Below are 25,495 nucleotides of genomic sequence, written 5' to 3'. Positions count from 1 at the left end.
AGCAGATTATGTTGGCAGAAAAGTATCAAAATTAACAGGTATATTAAAGAGGGTTCGGCATCTTGTTACTACAGAATGTTTTCTTACGCTGTATTATAGTTTAATTCATCCATATCTTTCATATTGTAATATAATTTGGGCATGTACTTTCCCTACTATTTACTATACTGCTATGTTTGAGTTCAGTAGATTGATAGCTGAGGGAAAGAGACTGTTCTGAGTCTTCTGTTGCAACATTGAGTACTCCTATAGCATCTCCCAGAAGAGAGAGAATTGAATAATCTGTGACTAGGATGAGAGGAATCTTTTATGATTTTTCTTGTTTTCTTTAGGCTGTGTTTGTGGTAGCTGTCTTTGATGGAGGGAAGCCCTATACCAGTGATGTACTCAGAAGTTTTTCTAATGGCCCGTTTCCACTGAGTGGTACGGAACGGTTCGGTTTGGTACGCTTTTATGGCCGTTTCCACTGTCAAAAAGCGTACGGAACCGAACCGAACCATACCGTACCTCTTTTTCGGCACCCTTTCGAAAGGGTACCAAAAGGCGGAGCCACACGCGCAGCTGAACGCTATTGGTTTACAGAGATACGTCATTCGCTTACGCAACAAGCCAGAATGAAAACAAAAAACCCGCCATGTTTGAAATACACAGCGAGAGATTATAGTGGAATCACATATACATATAATAACGAGCCATGGTCGATCTGGGCTCAAACAAACCTTGTCGTCATCTGGATGAACAGCCACAAAGCCAAGAAGAAGAGCAGATTTACCCTGTGCCCCGTAGTTTTTTACGAGCCAGTCTGAGGCGCGAGCGGTTTCGCTTTCTTCCTTGCGCTCGCGCGAGTCTAACATTATATCTGAAATAACAAACTTCTTGAGCTGATGATAATATCCTGCGCTTGATTTTTGACGTGCTTTTGAAACCCGATCTTGTCAGACACTGACAAACGCGAGAGTTAAGCGCGAAGAAACAAAGGAGAAGCCGGAAAAAAGGAGCACATTATTTTTCAGCAAACATGAACAAAATGCCATGTATAACTAACTTATTATCTTCACCTTTTGAACTAATATGAACCGGGAATGACGGAATTACTCTCTAACAGAGGCTACATGTGCTGCTGAAGATTACAGACACAGATGAGAGGTTTACACTGACTGTAGGCTATATTTTGTGTTGTTTTGAACCTAAATACAGACGAAATGTCTGCTGTGTGTAGTTCTTCTGTAGTTGGTAACATATCGGAGACTGTAAGGGGCTGTATGTGTTTATATATGTTCATTTATTTAGTTATTTAATATAATTACAGATGTTACAGTAGGCTGTTTCGCACTGTCTTTGATCTGCAGTTATAATCAACTCATGTTCATAGAAAAGTTAGTAATAAACATTTCTACACAAGTATTTAGGTGTATGGAGCATCTGTTTTGTGAGAAATGCTTTTCATATGATATGTAAATGACCCCTACAGCTTTACTGTAGACATTTCCTTGAGCGAGAATGACGTCGACTGAAACTTTCTGTCATACACCACGCCCACCAAAAGGGTACCCTTATAAGTGGAAACGCAAGCCTGATAAAGGTGACCCATACCAAACCAAACCATACCATACCGTACCAGTTAGTGGAAACGAGCCATAAGTTCGCCGGTAATCCACAATTAGCGTTTTGGTCTTCTGGGTGTTGACTGCAAGGTTGTTGTTAGGACACCCCATTGTTAGATGCTGAACCTAACTTATGTAGGCTGTCTCATTGTCACCGCTGATTAGGCCTACCACTGTGGTGTCATCTGCAAAGTTGATTATTAGTTCAAACCATGTACAAGTACGCAGTCATGGGTAAACAGAGAATAAAGTATTGGGTTTGGCACACAGCCCAGAGGAACACCAGTGTTTAGACTGAGAATGGAGGAGGTGTGGTTGCTGATCATCACAGACTGTGGTCTGTTGGTAAGAAAGTCAAGGGTTAGTCAATGCCAAGATCACAAAGCTTGGAGATCAGCTTGGATGGAATCACAATATTGAAGGCAGAGCTGAATTCAATGAATAGCATCCTGACATACGTGTTGTTTTTTTCCAGATGCATCAAGGACAGAGTGGAGAGCTGAGGTGATGGCATCCTCACTTGACCTTTTTAAATTTTGTAAGCAAACTGATATGGGTCTCGTGTTGGGGGCAGCCATGTTTTCAGATGGGAGAGGACAGCCTCTTAAAATATTTTGCTATTATAGGAGTGAGAGTAACTGGACGGAAGTGATTGATGGCCACTGCACCAACATGTTTTGGTACAGGCACAATGGTGGCTGTCTAGAACGAGTTGGGAACAATGGATTGTGACAAAGAGAGGTTGAAAATGTTGGTGAAGACCTCTGCTAGTTGTTCTGGACAAGCCCTAAGCACTACACCCGGAATGCAGTCAGGTCCAGGCAGCTTTGTGTGCATTTACCAAACTCAAGATGGAGGGTACATCACTGGAAAGTGTGAGCATCAGGTAATCACAAGGCAGCGTTGTTGTTTCTGTGTTTTTGTTTTGTTTTTTGACCAATTAAGCAAAGAAATTGTTCAGTTAGTCTGAGAAGTGTGGTGTTGGTTGGATGTGTGCAGTTTGCTGACTTATAATGGATACCGGTTCACATATGTCAAAGGTCATTGTTTTAAAATCTGTCTTCAATGCACTTTTTGAAGTTAGATGTGTGAAGCACACCAAAACCAACTAGACGAATTAATGCTGACCGATGGCCCAATGCCGTCCAACGACCGACCATAAGTTTGGTGTTTCCTGGCTTTAAGATCAGACAAGGAAGTGCAAGAGTTTTTTATAGCTTTAGCAGCTATTGATCACAGCAAGCTTTCCTAAAAGATGGCATTGACTTCAACACTCCAGGTGCATCACATCATGGCAGTGCTTGGGAATGCCTCAATAAGATTTCTGAATTCATTCCGGCATGACAGCATTTCTACAATCCCATGTGAGATAGAAGCCATGCTTTATGTTTGTCCTATCACTAAGGAATCTGATGACATTAATGTCCTGGAAGCGCTCCCTCCCAGTCACATCCATCCATACGGAATGGAAAATATATGCTTGCCCCTGGACTTTTTCAAGAGAGCAATTGACACATTAGAAGAAGATGGAGGCAAGCTCAATATTTTTGAATTTGTTCTTAAAGCGGGGGAGCAGGAAGTACCTACCATTGTTACAAGATTAGCAAAGCCTTTAAGAAGTTGGCGGACAAAGTCTGTCTGCAAAGATTTTTGACAGAAGGTGGATCACAATACTCCTCATTGATTATGGAACATAGGAAGATTAATAAAGACTTAACCAAACAGATTCGTAAGTGCTGTACAGCAAGGCAGGACTGGTGGAGAGCCCTATCTCCAAGTGTTTTCTTTACCCAGAAGCTTTGTTCAGAAGTTCAGAGCTAGTGTTTTTCAGCGTTAGTATTTTTGCTCTCTTTTTTTTAGAGTGTAATTGGGCACTTCCCTTCAGAATTGTAAGAAACTTACTATCAGTTGGAACACATTCATAAATTTGCAGTGTTGATAGCCCTCCAGAACTAAAGGACTGCACATACAATGCCTACAACCCTGAAAAATAGATCCACCAGAGTCAATGTCACAGGTAATGTCTGAGAGAACTTCAAAGCCTATAACATCAGTGGAACTTGTCAAAACAAGATTAGGGAAAGTATCACAAGAGGATTGAAAAGAAACAACAAGATAACAAGTCAACTGGATAAGTCAGCAGCAAAGGACTTAATTTATTTTGTTACTCTAGAAACTAGGAACTATATTCTCATTCCTGTGTAATTGTCAAGAAACCCTGCTGCTGTACAATGGCTACACTAGGTGGAGTGATATTACACAGCACCTGAGAATTGGCTGTTTTCAGAAGGAGCCTTGAAACCATGGAAACATGAGAGATGTCTGGTTAAACAAGCTTCTGTAAAGAACATATAGACTTACATTTGAGAGACACAATCAATAAATACTTGATGCTTGCATTAAACCACATTACTTAAAGGCATTCTATGTTACGACATTGATAGGATCTGTTTTGTCAATATTAGGCTTGTTAATAAGGCAATTAGATGTCCTTTAAAATCTCAGGTAAAATAATCGACTTTCAGCAAACCTTGATTTCTGTGCCAGTCCTGTTACTTCTATTCAAAACAGTGACCTAAACTCGCTGAGAGTGGTATGGAGAAAATAAAAGCACACAAGCGCTAAGGTAAAGTCAGAATGACTTGTTTTATAAAAATATATATTTCGTACATCATTTTAGTTTGTATATTGGTCATCTATTAATAACAGTAATTCTTTTGTTAAGACTTAAAATGCCTGTTAACTGTTAAGCATTCGATAGCATATAATATAATTTTTTACATATTTACATTGCTTTATTTTTTATGTTTATATTTTTTATGTCTAATAAATATCTCAGATTAGTTTGCAGTGGATTTATTTTTCAATATAATGTTTGATTCAGAATGTTAGATTATGCATTTTAAAAATGAATTGTGTATAAGGACTATTTTCTGATGGAGCGTCCTATCAGCATCTCTCATATCTCCATGTTTTCACGGCACTCTTTGAAAACAGCCAATTGTCAAGCACATTTCTCAAGTACAGCAGCAGGGTTTCTTGATTATTATGCCAGAATATAGTTCCTAGTAATATTGGCCTAGAAAACAGTAATTCTTCATTTTCTGTGAGTTTTATTACACAATGTAACTACAGAAGACTCAAGCTTTAAATAGGAAAATTATAAAAACTATTTTTAAATTTTTGTAATGAAATGCTAATGGTCATACTGTCACGGATTGGACAGGCTCTTCCACCATAATCACGCAACGAGCATCATCACCTGAGTACTAATCACACACAGCTGCACCCAATCACTCCAACTCACTATATAAGCACACACCTCACTTCACTCATTGTCCGGTCTCGTTCCCACGAAGCGGGCTCATAGTGAGTACCTCTGGGTAGTCACAATCTACTTGACTCATCTCTTGTACTTACCTGATCTCTGTTTCCTTCCAGTGTTCCCGGTGTCCTGTCAGAGTTGTGTGTATCGTCAGTCTGTCTTCCCCGCAAGCCCTCGGGTGTGTGCATACGGTCATCCTCAGCGTCTGTCATCCATCCTACTTCAAAGAAGGATTATCAGCTCTACCGAACTACATTCACTTCCATCATTATACCTTTTTGCTCCGCTGTGATAATAAACCTCATTCATCATTTACTCTCCTTGTTTGTCCGTCTGCTTCCCTAACACATACAGCATGTTTTCTTACGCTGTATTATAGTTTAATTCATCCATATCTTTCATATTGTAATATAATTTGGGCATGAAGCTAAAAGGGACCTCACCAGAACAAGAAATCGGCTGAATGGATTCAAATAACTCGAGGAGACTTTGAAATAAAGCATTTTACAAAAAAGGTGGAGCATTCTTTTAATATTAAATATTTCCCAAATTATGTTTAACAGAGCAAGGAAATTTTCACAATGTGTTGATCTACTAACCTGCTGACCAAAAGTTATGGAACTCAAGTTGATTAGACGATCCGTTTTCAATTAACAAATTTAACATAGATGTTGCAAAAATGGACCTGAGGCAATATCTACGTAATGCAATGACGTATTCACACCAAACTCAGTGTGTGTTATGACAAACATGGTCTGAAATTACCTACAGCGTTTCGATGCACTGCCCCGTAGTGGTCCGGAGATACAAAAAAAGGCCTTTTTTTTTTGTAACTTCTCAACCCTTTGTCCAAAATTCATAAAATTGATCTCTTTACATCTGGCAGAGCAGGCCAATTCGAATGATTTTCCCAGGTCAGCCATTTTGGTCTTCGGCCATTTTATGGATGCATTGGCAAATTGTTATGAAAGTCTGTATGTGTCTTCAAGACTGTGCCCTGAAGGTGCTTAAAAATTTTTGTCGTTACGCCGCGACCTTTTGGTCAAACGTTATAACGATATTTCTAAAACTGCTTATAACTTTTGAATAATTTTGCCTATTGTTATGAAACTTGACTTGATACATTCCTTGGGTTGTCCTGAGAATATCGATACCAAATATGCCTTAATTAACTGAACTCCTGTCCGCCATCTAGCCTTAAGTCAAAAACCTACTTTTTCAAACTGCTCCTACATTTTTTGTCTGATTTGCACCAAATTTAACTCTGATTGTCTTCACACCATGCTGACAAAAAGTTATTGAATTTGTGTCAATATGTGTAACATTTTTTTATACAGCTCCGACAAATGTGATGGCATGATGCCAGCTACATCTGAGGCTGTATCTTTGCAATAGTTAAAGACAATGACACCAAATTTTAGGTCTGTCATTGTCTGCTCGCATTGACCACACCGTAAAAATTTGGTGACAGCACCATCTATGGGTAAAGAGTTATAAGACATTCATTAGCCATTATTAATGAAACGTACAAATTTGGTAATAACTTTTGACTGCATATGCTTATTTTGATGAAATCGGTCTCAAATTATTCCTTGTGTCATGCCGACAACACAGATACCAATTAAACCATAATCTGCCAAATTTCCTGTCTGCCATTTTGATTTTGTTCAAATCATTCTTTTTTTTAACCCCTCCTAGACCGTTGCTCCAATCTTCACCAAATTTGCGTTGGGTCACCTTGCAAGCATCTTGTAGCATATGTGCAAACTTGATGTAATGCTCCCAGATGACATTACAGTCTGAATCACTGCAATGGTTTTAAATATTGAAACCAAACTTAATGTGTGTGATCTAGACCTGACTTTGACCAATGGTAAAATTGACAAATTTTATCAATAGAAATCATTCAAGATTTTTCAAATGACTTTTGAATAGTTTTGTCTATTGTAATGAGACTGGTTTTGCAGATTCCTTGTATCATTGATATGTGAACATGGATATAATTTATTCCCTAATTGACACAACTTCTATTTCACCATCTTGAATTCGTTTTAAAAATGTTGTATGGAACTCTCCATAGGTTGTTGGCCCAATTTCCACCAAAGTTGGCTCAGAACATGCTGCCAAAAAGTTATAGAATTTTCTCAGTGCTCTGTACCTTGTTGCCGTGCTTGTTTATGATGTGGCTGCTTGGCCCAGATAATAGCTACTTGCAGCTATATTATTGAATTGACATTGTTGGTTCAAACTCACAGATGTCAGCAGAATTAAGCTCTGTATGGTGGACTGCATGCTCAAGCTGAGCAAAATCACTGAGTACTCCATGACAAAAGAATCAGTAAGGCCCTTGGAAAAAGCAGGTGCCACACTTGCTCTATGTCTACAGTTGAACAGATACTTGACATAAATGTATGTGAATATTCAAGACATTGTTCAGACCACCTTTGACCATGATTTTTTTATATTTATATTGTGGACTAAGTTGTAAATAAACTGAAGACACAAAAACACTCACGGTCTAGTTATCATCATTTACAATTCTCAGTCACACAGACTCTCTGCCCATTACGCGTCATTCACACAGGACGTCAGTGTCAATGCTTTCCATTCACTTTGAATGGGTGACGTCAAGCGTTGTCGTACTGAATTGTGGGTCGGTCTGCTCTGCTTCAACGGTATTGCTCTCTGCAGAAGTTGGGAATTTCTCAACTTTTCAAGTGTCAACCAATCAAATCGCTTTATGCAAATACCCCAACTCACACAGTAGCCAATTGCAGACTTACTTCATTGGCTGATGCTGCTATGACGATCGCGTCAGCCCGAACTTCAGCTGATGGGGCAATAGGGGCTGGTCTTTTTCTGTCCTCAGTGTGAGAATTTTTCTGTTTAAGTGTGAGAATTGTCCATCAATATTCATGACAAGGGCCCTACAGGTATAAAATCTAACAAAATAAGTCTCTTGCGTAATGAAAATCAATTTATTGTTTATAGTGATTGAGCAAACAGTTATTTTCAGGTCAATATTCTAACCTTTATTAATTAGTTACCACAGACTACATATTTACTGTCTGATGTTTAGTTGTATTTCAGTGATTTTAAAAAGTAGAAGTAAAAAAAGACCTACGTCCATATTATTATTAATAATTTGTTTCCCCCCAAAAATAAAATATACATACATGCTGCTTTCATATCATTGTAGTACAGTTTTTGCTAAATACATTGTCATTAGATGATTTTCGCCTTTATTATATTTATAAGAAATTGAAAAAAAATGTCAGGGTATGCCAAACTTCCCCAGTATCTAACCCTCTCAGACCCCAGAGGGTTAATGGTTTCTCCACAAGAGGGATGGGGATGTGTTTCTGAAAGTTATAGCAAAATGTACTCAAAGTATTTAAGATTGGCAAAAATGTACACAATGCCCTCTAGTGGATGTCATCTGAAATGTGCAATGAAACTATCCTTGCAGCACATTTTGCATTGAAACAACTGGTGCCAGGTATTTTGTGCATTTCACAAACATGTAGACTGAGGTACATATACTTGAATTACTCTGTAAATTGTGATACAGTGAGTGGTGTACAGTTTTTCTATTCTGTATTATAAAGGTGCATTAAATATGCTATTGGTGGCATGGTGGCTCAGTGGTTAGCACTGTCACCTCACAGAAAGAAGGATGCAGGATCAATTGGCATTTTTATGTGGAGTTTGCATATCCTCTCCGTCCTCGCGTGGGTTTCCTCCGGGTGCTCCAGTTTCCCCCACAGTCCGAAGACATGCACTATAGGTGAATTGTGTGCATGATTGAGTGTGCATTGGTGTTACTCGGTACTGGGTTGCAGCTGGAAGGGCATCTGCTGCATAAAATAAATGCTGGAATAGTTGGCGTTCATTCCACTTTGGTGACCCCTGATAATCAAGGACTAAGCTGAAGGAAAATGAATGAATAAATATGTTATGTTGTAGAACTCATCTGGGGTAATGGTTGTGTAAAGCTGTTTTGCTATAAAATGATTAGAGTTTTGTAATGTTGTTCTGTTCTGCAGGGGTGGTATATAATTATGTTGTTTATTAATGCTGCTCTTTTGTGTAAAGGTGATATTTAAAGCTGTTTTGTAGTGTAATGCTTTTCTGCTTTGTAAATGCCACTTAAAGCTGTTGTGTTGTTTGAAGCAGTTTCTACATGAAGCTAACTGAGTGTATTAAAGATGTTAAAGACTGGATGACCAACAATTTTCTTCTCTTAAACTCAGACAAAACAGAATTGTTACTTATTGGGCCTAAATCCTGTACACAGCAGATCTCACAACTCAAACTGCAATTAGAGGGATGCAAAGTTAGCTTTAGCGCTACTATAAAAGATCTGGGTGTCATATTAGACAGCAATTTAACTTTTGAAAATCATATATTCCATGTCACAAAAACTGTCGTCTTTCATCTGAGAAATATCGCTTAAATACGAAGTATGCTATCCATCTCAGATGCAGAAAAGCTAGTCCATGCTTTTATGACTTCTAGGCTGGACTACTGTAATGCTCTATTTGCTGGCTGCCCAGCATCCTCCATTAACAAACTTCAGCTAGTACAAAATGCAGCTGCCAGAGTTCTTACCAGGTCTAGAAAATATGATCATATCACCCCAATTTTATCCTCATTACACTGGCTGCCTGTTAAGTTTCATATTGATTTTAAAATATTGCTTCTTACCTATAAAGCTTTAAATAGTTTAGCTCCTGTTTATCTAATCAACCTTCTGTCTCGCTACAATCCAACCTGCTCTTTAATATCTAAAAACTCAGGGCTTCTGGTAGTACCTAGAGTAGCAAAGTCGACTAAAGGAGGTCGAGCCTTCTCATTTATAGCTCCTAAACTCTGGAATAGCCTTCCTGATAATGTCTGAGGCTCAAACACACTCTCGCAGTTCAAAACTAGATTAAAGACCTATCTGTTTAGTAAAGCATACACTCAGTGCATCACTTAGCGGGATGTTACATGAATGTGCTCCACACAGGTTTTTACATCTCGTTTATGTACACTATGAACAGCAGCTACGCTAATTTTTCTCTTTATTCTCTATTTCCACCTGGGGATACTCATCCCGAGGCCCTCAGAGACTATGCAGCGCCACTAATTAGATCCAAAACCAGCGTCGAGATGATCCCAAGATGATCCCAAGGTTTCCATTATTCTGGACCAGGCCGTATCCTGAGCAGCTGCTGTGATGGTCATGGAGGAGTGGAGAGCATGAGACTGATTCCTGTGACGCTCCAGGGACAGCCGAGTCTCTCTGACTGATCCAGCTTCTCCAGCGCCTAGACCGCAGCTCTACACAAGACGTTTGGCCATAGAAGAAATGGACGTGCCCAACTGAGCCTGGTTTCTCTCGACGAACTTAAACACTGAAAAGGGTCACTGGAGGGGTAACAATCTACATTGTAAAAGCGCTAGACAAATAAAGGTGAATTGAAAAAAAAAAGATTTGCCTTTTCTGTCTCCTTTCAATATTTTTATCACGAGCATTCAACATATTATCTGTTGAACACCTCTGTTTTTCGTCCTTTGCATAAGTCTGACAAAAACAGGATTGGGATTGGCAAGGAAAGGAGGAGTTTGGTTGGATGTATGGCGTGTGATGAAAGGGAAGGGAGAGGAGGGGTAGCGTGATGATTTCTCCCACTAATCCTCTGGACACACGCACAAGCCAGGTGCCTACAAGACTGAGAAAGAGGCTTGTAGAGTGAAAGGTGAATGAAGAGGGTTAATTCAGAGACAAACCATTTAAATAAAGAGTGGCATCGGTTTGTGCCCCTTCTTGAAGCAGAGACTCGTGCAACAGTTCAAGAGCACTTGTGTGTATGTGTTTGTGAGAGAGAGAGAGGGAGAGATGGGGGAGGCAGCACACTTATCAAGAGTGACAGAGAGAACGGCAGGCGAACAGAGCGGAGGGGGGAGAGCAAAGCTGAAAACGAGAGTGTGGCAAGAAAGCAGCTCATAGTGACAGCAGGGGCAGAGAGAGGTAGAGCGAGCGCGCAGGGGAAGAGAGTACTGAGGCGGCGGAAAATGCAGGCAAGACACTGAAAGCTGGGTTGCTGGAGGAAAAACAGGAGAATGCCGACTGCTTGCCAAGCCTAGATAGAAACATTAGTAAGCAAGAATGAAGAAGTACAGAGAGCGTGTGGAAATTGAGTGATCTGTCCAAATGTGTGTGTGATGTGCAACTGGCTGTGCTTAAACCACAGCGTGGAGTGTGTTTGTGTAGCCGGTCTGATTGTCTGCGCCACCAGGAAAACGTGCCTGGTGGATTATGAGAGATCAAGAAGAGGACGATTGTGTGTGTGTGTGTGTGTCAGAGTGTGTGAGTTTAATGGTGAACAAAAGGGTTAGGTGCAGCTTGTCCGCGAGTGTGCGTGTTTAGATTGGAAAAGCGTGCAGCTGGAGAGTTGCCTGAGGAACAGGAAAAGATAGTCCAGAGAGTTGAAGCACTTGAGGATGCCAGGGCATCCAGGGACAAGCTAAGCTCAAAGATTTTGCTTAAATGTAACTGCCGTCCAAGTATTGCTGACCCGACGAAGGAAAGCAAACCAAGAAAAAGAGACTGAGAAAGCAGATAAGGAGAAAACATGGGTGCACGTGTGTTCTCGTGCCATCGGCGGAACTATTTTTAGGAACAAAGTATTGCAGTTCCTGTTGACTACCTCAAAGAGCAGCCACGGAGACTGTAAGAGATCTTTGGAGGTTTACTTAAAGGATCGCTCGGGGTCTATTATAGTGTCCATTGATCCCTGGATGTCTTCAGCACCCAGCCATGGGAGAGTGGACCATTTTAGAGCGCCTCCTGGAGGCCGCTGTGCAGCAGCACTCTACTATGATCGGAAGGTAAGAAATGCTAAATAAATTAAATGATCAGGTTCAGTTATTTCAAAGAAATTATTATTAATGGTAACTGTTACTAGCGCTTTAGCAGTTGATTTTTAAATTTAAAATATGTAGCTTATTCATAAGATTTCATCTATTTACATCCAGTGATGGCTATGCTTAACTGTGGTGTTCAGTGTGGACTTTTTTTTGTTTTTTTTAGGGTGGATGCTATTTCTCCTTAATATTTGCTTGTCTAAACCTCTAACCTTAAGTATAACACTTGCTTGATCTAATTGATTTTCACATGGCTTTCGAAATTTTTAATTTAACTACAAAATAAAAGTGCCGGCTGTTCTGAGATTTCAAAATGAATTCTAAAATATTAATACAAAATTACAATGAATTGGTGAATAATAAAAAATTGTTGTGCAGTGGTTATTAATCCTGCACTCAGAGACCACATAACTGCATATTCTGTATTTCTTATCAGGCACACACAGTTTAAAACAATTAATTGTCAATTAGATTGATGTGCTTTAAATTAGGAAGACATATACAACGTGCAGAGCTGTTAATCCCTCACACCAAGATCACGAACCCCTTCTATATGACGTTATCCGCACATAATGGTGGGTTATGGTGTAGAAAGAATAACCTAGCTGCTGAGCTTTTAGTTAATCCTGCTGGCGCTGTGAGCTGCTATTGGCCGATCTCAAGCTTCAGTAGATCCAATGTTTGAACCACTGAAGCTTGGGAGACCTCAAGTGACATCGCCTGCTCGGGTGATGTTCTCACATTCTTTTCTTTTCATGTGATTCAGACACAAATGTCCCGCCATATTTGCCAGATTTACCTCAAACAAATACTGATTTTATATAGACTCATCGAATGGTGCTTGTTTAAGCTACATGAGATATTTGCTGGTTTCATTTGTTGTTTTTCTGTCAGCTGCAATTTGTTCTCAGTGTCATGTACCTAAATCCAAGAAACACACTAATTTGTCTCAGCCTGTCATCAGAATTTATTTCAAAGGCAATGACTGTTCAGCAAAAGCCAGTCAGCCAGGAAACATGGTGTGTGAAATTGTATTAGACGTCCAAAAAACATCAATGCTTAATATTTAGTGTAGGTTTTTGGTAATTCGCCTTCTGACAATGTGTTATAAATCATTTAATCTTCATATGAATGACTCTCATCTGGCACATATTTTAGATTGATACAGTATGACATGTTTTGCTGAATCTGCAGTTCATTGCAATGCTACAACCCAGAATGTGCACAGGTCCCATGGCAACAGATGCTGCAATTTGTGTAACTCTCCTCCGTTCACAATAACAAAGGTTTGCATTTGGCATGCGTTTTTGTTGCACATGTTAGGTCTGATTTCATTGATTTGGCTGGCCAGGCATTTAGAGACACTTTAATAGAGGTGCTGTTGGGCTGAATATGAATGATTATCTTGAGCAGATCTCATTCACCAGTCACTGCCTCCACACTCACACTTCAGTGAGCACAGGCTGTTTGGCTGTCAATGGTGAATTACTCTATGCCTAACAGAGTATGTCTCAAGGGACCGTTTCATTCATCATATTTGGCATTACTGAGGTAATGTAGTTTGTTAGTCAGTTAGTTATTTGGTTAGTTAGTTAATTAGTTTATGAGCTGTTACAAAGATATTAATGATTTTGAATATGGAGGGAACTTGACCAATCCTTTTTTTCTATACTAAGTGAAATTACTGATCAAATTTTATGCACTAATATATATTAGCTATATTCACTGAGAAATGGATATTCATTTTTAAAAGGGGGTGCACATATTTGTGCTAAGCACTGTGTGTGTGTGTGTATATATATATATATATATATATATATATATATATATATATATATATATATATATATATATATATATATATATATATATATATATATATATATATATATACCTATGGTATTAAGTTCTTTTTAGAACTGTGTGTGTGTGTGTATATATATATATATATATATATATATATATATATATATATATATATATATATATATATATATATATATATATATATATATATATATATATATAGTTGAAGTCAGAATTATTAGCCCCCCTGAACTTTTAGCCCCCCTGATTATTTCTAATCATAATTATTTCTATTCATGAAATAACTCATTTCTAATAACTGACTTGTTTTATCTTTGCCATGATGACAGTAAATAATATTTGACTAGATATTTTTCAAGACACTTCTATTCAGCTTAAAGTGACATTTAAAGGCTTAACTAGGTTAATTAGGTTAACTAGGCAGGTTAGGGTAATTATGCAAGTTAGTGTATAATGATGGTTTGTTCTGTAGACTATCGAAAAAAAATTGCTTAAAGGGGCTAATAATTTTGACCTTAAAATGGTTCATTAAAAACTGCTTTTATTCTATCTGAAATAAAACAAATAAGACTTTCTCCAGAAAAAAAATATTATCAGACATACTGTGAAAATTTCCTTGCTCTGTTAAACATAATTTGGGAAATATTTAAAAAAGAAAAAAAAATTCAAAGGGGGCTAATAATTCTGACTTCAACTTTATATATATATATATATATTTATATAATTAGCTTATTTTTTTATTTTAATTTTTGGTTTATGTCACTTTTAACACAAGAATTTGAATAAAGTGAGTCAATCAAATTTTGTCAAGTGTCACCAGAATAGTATATGCATAATGTACATGTTCAACCTATTTTTTGTCTACAGCTTGCACATGCACTTCAAAATCATTTTTTTTGCACTACTTAGTTTGTCTACAATGTGTCAACGATGAACAGGGACCATTGCTTCACAATCCAAATATAAAGAGAGGAGATGAAATAAAAACAACATCACATTACTAAAGACGACAAAAACTGATGCCTGTGCTAATGGGATAGTTAACCCAAAAATCCTTTACTCATACTGGTGGTTCTAAATGATTTGTTCTTCGGCTGAAAATAAAATCTCCTGAAGAATATTTTAAAAAGCAGCCAGTGACATCCATAGAAGGAACAATAAATACTATGTAACTAAAAATACTACCTTAACATTCTTATCTTCCTTTATGTTCAAACAGAGGAAATAAATGATGAAAAAGTTTCACTTTTGTTAAACTACCTCTTAAATGCAAGGAGTTAAAAGGTATTTGCCAACTTAATAAAATCAATACAAAGACATGAATCTTTTTAGTGCAAGTGTGGAATGCCCTTTAAAAATATACACTTCAAAAGTCTGAGTGTTTGGACACACACACAAAGGGCTCTATTTGAACAATCTAGGCGCAAAGTCTAAAGCGCCAGGCGCAAAAGCATTAAGGGGTTGTACTTACTCTCTTAAGGAGTTATGGGTGTGTTTTGAGCATAACGTGCATTAAACCAATCATAGTCTCATCTCACACCCCCTTTAAGATTCAGTTGCGTGGTGAATGGTGCATGGTGCATTTGCTATTTACATGGTGGACTTTGTAAGTGGAAAAACTGAATGCTTCACTATCGAGAAAACAGTTAAACAGAGCATCTGCCGCACGAGGATAAAGAATGAGCCTCCTCATTCTGACTCTTTATTTTACTTTTACTCTTTACTTGTTTACTTTCGTAGGAAACAGTGTTGTACGCACTCCATTGAAGACATCCATTATGGCTCGTTTCCACTGACTGGTACGGTACGGTACGGTTCGGTTTGGTACGGGTCACCTTTATCAGGCTTGCGTTTCCACTAATAGGGGGTACCCTTTTGGTGGGCGTGGTGTATGACAGAAAGTTTCAGTCGACGTCATTCTCACTCGAGGAAATGTCTACAATAAAGCTGTACGGGTCGCTCACATATCACATGAAAAGCGCTTCTCACAAAACAGATGCTTTACACACATAAATACTTGTGTAGAAATGTTTATTACTAACTTTTCTATGAACATGAGTTGATTGTAACTGCAGATCAATGACAGTGCGACTGTACAGACTACTGTAACATCTGTAATTATATTAAATAACTAAATAAATGAACATATATAAACACATACAGCCCCTTACAGTCTCCAATATGTTATAAACTACAGAACTACACACAGCAGGCATTTTCGTCCGTATTTAGGTTCAAAACAACACAAAATATAGCCCAGTGAAAACCTCTCATCTGTGTATGTAAGCTTCAGCAGCACATGTAGCCTCTGTTAGAGAGTAATTCCGTCATTCCCGGTTCATATTAGTCCAAAATGTGAAGATTATACATGGCATTTTGTTTGCTGAAAAATAATGTGCTCCTTTTTTCCGGCTTCTTCTTTGTTTCTTCACGCTTCACTCTCGCGTTTGTCAGTGTCTGACAGGATTGGGTTTCAAAAGCACATCAAAAATCAAGCGCGCGTTATTATCATCAGCTCAAGAAGTTTGTTATTTCAGATATAATGTTAGACGCACGCGAGCGCTAGCAAGAAAGCGAAACCGCTCCCGCCTCAGACTGGCTCGTAAAAAAACTACGGGGCTCAAGGTAAATCTGCTCTTCTTTTTGGATTTGTGGCTGTTCATCATGACGACGACAAGATTTGTTTGAGCCCGGGTCGACCATGGCACATTATTATATGTATATATCATTCCGCTGTAATGTCTCGGCTCGTCGGCTGTGTATTTCAAACATGGCGGTTTTTTTGTTTTCATTCTGGCTTGTTGCGTAAGCAAATGACGCCTCTCTGTAAACCAATAGAGTTCAGCTGTGCGTGTGGCTCCGCCTTTTGGTACCCTTTCTCGTGTTTGGTACCCTTTCGAAAGGGTGCCGAAAAAGTGGTACGGTATGGTTCGGTTCGGTACGCTTTGCCGGTACGCGGCACAAATGGATTTTATTATTTAAACAACGTGGTGCAAAGCTGGAAAATTAGAGTTGCGTTGGTCTGAAAATAGCCACACATCGCGCCCTACACGTCTTGAGCCTTATTGCACTGGGTGTAGGACAGGGCCCCCTGTTTGTATTAAGCAATATGTAAGCAATTGAACACGCACAGGTGCATAACTAACACGCTCTGCGCTGGACTTTAGACAAGTTTTCAGTGGGTCTATTTTAGTTCCTGAAAATAGCAATGCGCCAACAATGCGCCTTAACACACCTCCTTTATAGACCAGCACATCCATGAGTCCATAAAGTGGCGCAAATAGATTTGCTGTTTAAACAATGTGGTGCAAAATAGGAAAATTACTGTTGCGCTGATCTAAAATAGTAACAATTGTGCCAAACCCGTCTTGCGCCTTATTGCGCCGGGTGTATTATAGGGCCCAAAATGTTTACTTTGTCTGATATGCTGCAGCAAAATATCAAGAATATTATGCTGATACTTTGGTTTGTTGAATGCTTTCCACCAAGCAATTATTCAGAATTTCCTAGCAACTGCCTAGCAACCATTCACAACACCTTGGCAACTGCACAGTGAAATGCTAAAAACTGCTCTGAGCATCTTAGTTAATACATATATTTTTTCATTGGTAACCAGCAACAAAACCCTAGTATCATGGCAGAAGGTTTTGTAATGACAATCCAGTCTAAATTCAGGTTTTCCAAATGCTTTAAATATGTTTACAGCCTTTGAGCCAACTAACTCACATAAACCCTCTTATAATTAATGTGTCATTTATTTTGCAGTAATAGGAGACAGTTTTAATTCAATCCTCGTGTAGGAAAGAGAGTGCAGGAATGTGGATGACTAGTATTTGTTCTAAACAGCGGTATCATTTACAAGCTATACTCAACAAAAGATATCTTAAAATAGAAACCACAAGATTAGACAGGTGGCTGTGCTTTCACAGTTCACAATGGATGTTTAATAATGAATGGATTGTAAAATTAACAAGTAATATCTTAGTAAAAATAAATTCTGTACCTTTTTATTACAATTTTTAAGTATTGTTAGTTGAAATGTCAGGGGTAAGGGTTATATTTTACATATACAAATAAATATAACCAACAGTGGTGAAAATAGTATTATTCATTATAATTATATCATTTAAACGATCATATTGCATTTTAGAGTTATGATTACAAGCATTTGATATGTTTTTTTTCTTTCATAGTGAACACAAAGTTTTGTGCTTGAAAATAAATGTTTACTGGGTCAGTATAACTACTCTAGCCTATATAATATTAAATATAATGCAAGAGGGTATTTGACAAATTTTTCATTTTACTAGTGAATAAAATGGTCTAATAATGTTGTCAATGACAAATAACAATCATCTCAAGCATAATAATTCAACTTTAATATTATTAATAGTTGTATTTTGATGTCATCGCTTTACTGGTAATTAACAAACAGACAGTGGTGGAAAGAGTCCTGAAAAATCATGCTTAGGTAAAAGTACCATTACTTGCCTAAAAATGTAGAGCAAGTAGAGTTAAAGTATCTGTTGTGAATATTACTCAAAGTATGAGTAAAAAGAAGATCTTTCAAAAGTACTCAAAAGTAGTGAGTATTACCCTGTAAATAGCAGATGCATATACATGTAATTTGTGGATGTGTGTAAACGTAAAATTCTGTAGTGCATTTAGTTATTGATTAGCAGGCACACAACATCATAAGACGATAATATTAGGTTCGATTTAGGTTGTGATGTCAGGTGACCAAAATTCAATGTCTAGCCAGTGTCTAAGGACAACATTATTTAGATGTCCAATAACGACGTCAAAAAATGTTGTTATTTTGTTGATTCTAGTTTGTAAGAAAGTGACCAAAATCCAACGTTGAGCCAACATCTTAAACCAACGTCATATTGACGTCAAATACTGACATTAATTCGTCAGGTATGGCAACCAAAATCTAACGTCTGATAGACGTCATAGTGGTAACGTCCACACAACGTCAAGCTGTAACATCATGTTGATATTTTGTCAATTTTAGGTTGTTAGAAAGTGACCAAAATCCAATGTTAAGCCAACATCTTAAACCAACGTCATATTGACGTCAAATACTGACATTAATTCGCCAGGTATGGCAACCAAAATCTAACGTCTGATAGACGTCATAGTGGTAACGTCCACACAACGTCAAGCTGTAACATCATTAGACGTTAATATTTGGTTAATTTTAGGATGGACGTTGGACATTGATTTCAGCCTGACATTGAGTTCTGACGTCAACCTGATTTTCATTTACAAACGAAATGCCACGTCCCCATTATGTAAGGGTACAACTTTAATGTGACGTAGTTTTCATGTCTTTTAGGCCATTTCGGTCATCATACAGTAAACATCCGTCAATATTTTATCAGTGACATGCATCTAAACAGTCTCTGGGTCAATGCAAAGATTTTTTAAAAAGATTTTGGACATCTTCTTGGACACTTTTAATACTTCTAAACAGTTTGCTGCAATTATAAATCACCCATGTCTTGAGGTAGTTCATTATGATTCGATTTACTTCTTTACTTCTATGTGCAATTCGATTGGACAGAAATCACAGGACTGTGTTTTCTAATCTCCATAGACAAGAAAAAATAGTGACAGCAGGTTGAAAGAAAGTAGTGGAGTAAAAGTACCAATACTGCCCTAGAAATGTACTCAAGGGAAAGTACACATTTTAAACTACTTTCAATTCCTAAGAATAACTGCTCAGTTACAGTAATTTGAGCATTTGTAATTTGTTACTTTACACCACCGATAGGCAGTTCTGTTCTTTAAATGATGCATGTACAATTTAATCATTTATTTTTATATAGTTGTTCGATTTTATGATGGAAAATTCCATGGCACTTTTACATTGTGAAATAGGATCATATTGTAGTATCAAAAGCAAAATCCCTCCACAAAGAGAAGGAATCACTCAAAATATGAGTCTGTAATGACCACAAGAATGATCAGTTTAGTTGGTCTTCACACAGAGATCCTCATCTTTGAATGGGATATTTATAGCTCCACAGATTTATGGACATCACGCGTGTTTCTCAATGTGCCTCCGCTTGTATTTTTAGATTTGACTGTCCACTCTGCATTTCCATCACACAATACAGCCATCATTCACTCTTCAATCCTTTAATTATATCCTTATTTTATCATTCATTCATTTACACATTCATTACAGCTCTATTCACTCACACACACTCATGCGTGACTTGATTCACACTGTGACTTCCTGAACCACAGGCTGTTGGCTGTTGTCCGTCCTGCTTTTCCAGTCCCCCTCTCTGCCCTCTTTCCATGTTTTCATCTCTTCACCAGTTTTAGCCCTTGGATTATATATTGCTTGTGTATTTGATTCTGTGCAAAGAAAGAACACGAAGCCTCAGAGGAGATGTGTTATGACACACATTTTCAAATCATCAGTCCGTTTGCCACTCAACATCAACACAGATTTCATCCAGATTAGAGACCACAAATGTATATTGCAGACACAATCATCTTCAATCTGTTGCAGCAAGATTATACACAGTGAAGACAGACGTTACGTCGAATGGTGATTAGGAGTTTAAATTAAGGATAGAGTAGAATGAATATATCTCAAGAAAAATAGAAAATTACTCTTATGTTTTTATGTAAAACTAAAAAAAACAGTGACCAAAAATATAAATTATTTTACTGTGCTCGCTGTGGGACATAAAAGATGTTTCTTTAAGCCATATAATGTAATTCAGAGTGACTTTTACCAACATTCTATAAACCAAAGATGCCCAAACTAGGGCCTGCGGGCCAAAGTTGGCCCCATGGTAACCTTTGATTTGGCCGACCATCCCATCTGACAAGGGAGGAAGAACGATGGGTACGGTTTATAGATTGTCATTTTAAATCTAATGTAACCTTTTGCTTGTTTGTTTTATTGTTAAAAGCTGACTGAAATTAAATGTTTTAATTAAATATTGTAAATTAATCAGAATTAGCTTAAATGTACATACCCCATGGATAGAGGAGCAGAGACTTTGGTGAGCAAATCAAGGCAAGGCCAGGTTCTGCTTGACTAGTTAAATTCCACTGGTCACTGTTATGTTTTTATTTTCATTTTAAAAGTCATGTTGCATTAGTTAATACGATTTAAAGTAAAGTTTTTACATTTCATTTTCAAATATTGTGAAATATATAATGAAATATGGCAACTTTAATGTAATATAGTTTGGAATAGACCATTTCAGTGTGGTATGCCATTGGCCCATGAACATTTCCTGCTTGTTGTCAAACTATTTTAACAACTGTAATGAGGCAATTCAATCACATCTCAACATTAAAACAGCTGTCATGCTGTTATTTATCAATATGTGGACCTTTTAGGATTCTCGGAAGATATGGAAATTAAAAATGTAAAAATATGGTAAGACCATAGACTGTAAAATATATGGACGTAGTATCTGTGACGTCACCCATAAATAGGCCCACATGCAATCTGCGCGCACAGAATTCCGCAGATTTTCCGCAGATTTTTAGCCCATCATTAATTCTGTTTATTTACTTGAGTAAATGTGTGTAAATCTATATTTATTCCGTTTTTAAATTAATCACAGTAATATTTTCTGTCTTTTAGTAGATATATTATATGAGAGACCTGTTTTGTTTACCAAATAAAGTGAATCTAATTGGATTTGCATTTTAAACATTAAATAAAAGTTAAAAATGTATTACTTTTTATTTAATATATTAAGGTTTTAGTTATGATACTCCCAAAATAATTCCGCAGAAATCGCAAAAAAACGTCCGCAGATTCCGTCTGGCCCTACCCATAGGTTTCTGAACACTGCAAAAGAAGCGGCAAGGAGTCGTGGCCAACCGTCGCCATTTTGTTCGCGTGTCATCGCACCCACGGCGGGATACCAAACAAGGGCAAAGAGGCGGAGAGTGAGCGGAGCTACAGACACCTGCTGGCATTTTGCTTGGACCTGGCAGACAGACTTTACTTTGGGAGAAACGCTTAATACTCTATTGTATTGTAATACATACAATAGTATCTCATAGTATCTGACCACATGTGCTTGGTTGTATACTATATCAATAAAGTGTTTAGACTTTTAAAAACACTCTTATAACACATTGACGCATTAAACATTGTTCTTATGATGTTTTTCAATAGAAGGAAAACCCGAATTACTTCCAAACACTTCAGATATAGTCTGTGTTAGTAAATGCAAGACTATTGATGAACTCCAGGCATAACACTGTATGACAACTTCAGATGACTGTTCTAGAGCCTACAGCTAATTAATCTGTCAGATTCTGGAGTGCTTTACAGCTATAAAGAACATTATAAATGATAAACGTTCTTAAATAAAACAAATACATTTATAGAGATGGTATATAAGTATATAACTTCACTCACCTGGCAACTTGAACGATTTGTGAGCACATTTAAGTGCACACAGCATGCCATATCATCTGATAATTGTAGGAAATAATCCCAAAAGGCAACTGACTGTAAAGAAACATTAACCAACACAAAAATATGATGAATATGCTGAGCTCAGCTGCTAATTAGCCGGAATCAGCTGAGGTGGCGAGCAGTGAGACCTAGCTGCCACTCAAGTGGCCACGCCCTTAATTATGCAGGCTTAATATAACTTAATAAAAACGAAACGGTTGAGTCATAAAAAAATTCACCCCCTCACAGTTGTCATGAAGGGTAATCATGGCTATATGCACCAAAGCCATCTTTTGTACCAGGCTGCAAGCATGTTTTTATCAGCTGTAAAAATGGCCAATTTCCCACTGCAGTCAGAAATCACCTGGACTTCCTGGAGCCAGCCCCCCAAGGCGAGTTGATGAATTGCAGTTTTAGTTACTTCCGTATTGGCTTCCCGAGAGAGAGCGAGAGGTTGCCGCTTGGTTATACCATTGTTATTATTTACATCCCTCAAAATGGTCTATATTTAACTTCGGCCCATGGCTCATAATGATATTTGGCTTTCGGCCCTTTATTTGAAAAAGTTTGCGCACCCCTGCTTTAAACCAAATATCTTATGTTATGTTCCATAGAAGAAATAATGTTTTACAGTTTTGCAATAACATGCATGTGAGCACATGATGACAAAATTAGAAATTTCAGACTAAAACTTTTCCCATTACAACTAAAGCTATAGCTTTACTATAACAGACAAAGGCATCACAGAAAGTGTGTTTTTTAAAACAACAATCTTATTAACCAAACCGTTTGGTTACTATTTATACTTTTAAGAAAAATTATGTTCTTTTATAATTACAGAATTTATTTATTTTTTTACAGAGTTTTGGTTGAACTATCCTTTTAATTCAAATCAAACCAACATAAAAACCATACCTGTCAACATTCCCATTTTTCTTGGGATTGTCTCGTATTTTACAGTTCTATTCTTCTTTCATCCCATAAAGGTATTCCCATTTTTCTTTCGTATTTTCAATCTTTCAATGAAGGGTGGCAATAAAGACCCAATCCTCCCTATACGTAACTCATACCGCCAAACCACAAAGGGACGGCCCTTTCTCTTAGATGTGAATCTGTTCTGTGCTTTCGTTTTATTTCCGCATGAAAACACTTTGAAATAAATATAAAAATACAATCCTCAAAACAGTCATGTAGCAGTGTGTGACTGTCAGCTGACGCACTCCATAATGAAAAATAGACGCTGCTTTCCAAACGGATTCTGAACATGCGATTTGAAGTGGAGCGAAGGTCTGGTTTGGGTGGGTGTTTACACATAGTTAATAATAAGAATAATATCTAAAGATGTCGATTTTGGTGGGCTTTCTTTTAAACACAACTAATTTAGTCTTAAATGAGCATAAAAAGTTAGGAAAGCAATCGAATGCTTTCATTATAACGCTAGATCTGCGCTTTTTAAAGTGACACCTGTTATTTAATGTAATCAAATGAAATATCTAAATGAGAGATTCATTTGTTGCTCTTTAATCAGAATGTTCAAGTTATACAGTGAAGAAAAGCTTAATGAGATTTGATACCTTGATTCTATTTCTTTAGCTATTAATTTTAATTGTTAAAACTGTTTTCTAATTTATTTGCCGCTTATCTAATGTATACTATTTATTCTATCCTTTGTAAAGAATAGTAATAATCATAATAAAATATTACTGACTGTTTAATGGTTTATTTATGATGAAACAGCTCCAGATGAACATATTTACTTATTTAAATATAATATATGAAAACATGTCAACATTAAAACAGTGCATTGCTTCTAAGGTTTCTTATAACCGAACAAATAAGATGAGAATATTGTACATACCCCATGCCCTAGCTATTAATGGGTATGCTAATATGACATCTTTACTTTGTTGAGGTAAACAAAAGACACAAAACCATGCTAGCCCTAACCCGCCTTGGGTTTTGCGTAAGAAAATTTCTGCAATGAACTTGCTGCGCAGCAAATGAAATGTTCCTCTGTGCATATTTTAGCTTTAGCTGCCACTGTAGAAGTGTCGTTTTATAGTGTTTAATGTGTAAAAACAGCTTGATGATGAATGGTATAATATCACTAAGTAAATATGTTAAAGGCAATTAAATCACAAATATTGTGAAAACATAATAATAATAAGACAATGTGCTTTTTCACAAGCACAACCGTATAAGTGCATAGACTTTTAATTTTCAGCCCAGCCAAGGGCTTCCGGTCTTTCCATTACAAAATGGTCATGTTTAAGATCTGATTTATTAAAAAATTAGCAATCTTCACTGCACTATATTAAACTCCATTTCCTCCTGCCATGTCTTTAAAATTTGACACTTTATTTTACCTTAGTATTTTCAATGGAATTTCTGTACTAGCCTGTTGCTACTGACGCACTCGCGGTTACATCAGTCTTTCATCTTGTTTTATGCTTGAGCAACTAAATGAATGCTTAAGTCTATTAACTGAATGTATTGTAATTATATTACAAAGTAGATGCTGTAAAAACAATCTTGTGAAATTGCAATTAGTCACATTAAGCTTTCACCGGAAGTTTATCGTTGGATTTAAAACCCTAGCTGTGCATAGAGCTCCTTCGAAACTGAAATGTGTGGTAGTTTACCATAGGGAATTTTGAATGGCACTAATTGCCTGCACAAATAAAGTATAAATCAGTGTGCATCAACACCCCAAGCTGCTCTGTGGAAGATGGAATAAGAAAGATGAAAGGGTCCTGTGAGGACAAGAGACGCACATGATGCTTGTCAAAACCGATATAGTGCAATGCAAGGTTGAGGGCTGATACGCGAATGTGTTTAAACTAAATATGTTCTTGAAAGCTGAGAAGAAGAGAAAATCTGTAAAATAAACACTTCACAGACAATAACCATTAAATAAAAAACCAGTCTATATAACGGCACACTGTAAAAACAAAATGGCAGTGATTTTAACAGGAAAAATTAAGAATGTTACTGTAAAATGTTCCCTGGTTAACAATAAGTCTGCTTACTATATTTGGTGAATAACCACTTTTTATTTATTTATTTATTTATTTATTTATTTTTCTAATTTATACTTATTTGTTCTTATTTATTTATTTATTTGTTTATTTATTCTTAATTATTCGTTTTTATTAGTATTTATTTATTTATTTATTTATTTTTCTAATTTATACTTATTTGTTCTTATTTATTTATTTATTTATTTGTTTACTTATTCTTAATTATTCGTTTTTATTAGTATTTATTTATTTATTTGTTTGTTTGTTTATGGACTTTTCAATTTAAAATGAGTTTTCATCTCAACATGTTTTTAGGTTTTTCATCTAAACAGAATTAGTTTTCCTTCAAAGATGG

The 25,495-nt window shown here is 37.0% G+C and overlaps 1 protein-coding gene across 1 annotated transcript in view; it reads left to right on the top strand.

The window, feature by feature from the left end:
- Positions 1-10,938: 10,938 nt before the first annotated feature.
- The window catches only part of LOC130241317 (gap junction delta-2 protein), a 40,704-nt gene continuing 26,147 nt past the window's right edge, over positions 10,939-25,495 (top strand). Inside the window, exon 1 of the mRNA XM_056473024.1 lies at positions 10,939-11,805. Within this exon, the coding sequence (XP_056328999.1) occupies positions 11,735-11,805 (71 nt within the window). The 5' untranslated portion in view covers positions 10,939-11,734. The remainder of the gene's footprint in view (positions 11,806-25,495) is intronic.

This window comes from Danio aesculapii, chromosome 15, assembly GCF_903798145.1.
Source record: "Danio aesculapii chromosome 15, fDanAes4.1, whole genome shotgun sequence".
Lineage (NCBI taxonomy): Eukaryota > Metazoa > Chordata > Actinopteri > Cypriniformes > Danionidae > Danio > Danio aesculapii.
This window is presented reverse-complemented; position numbering and strand designations above follow the sequence as displayed.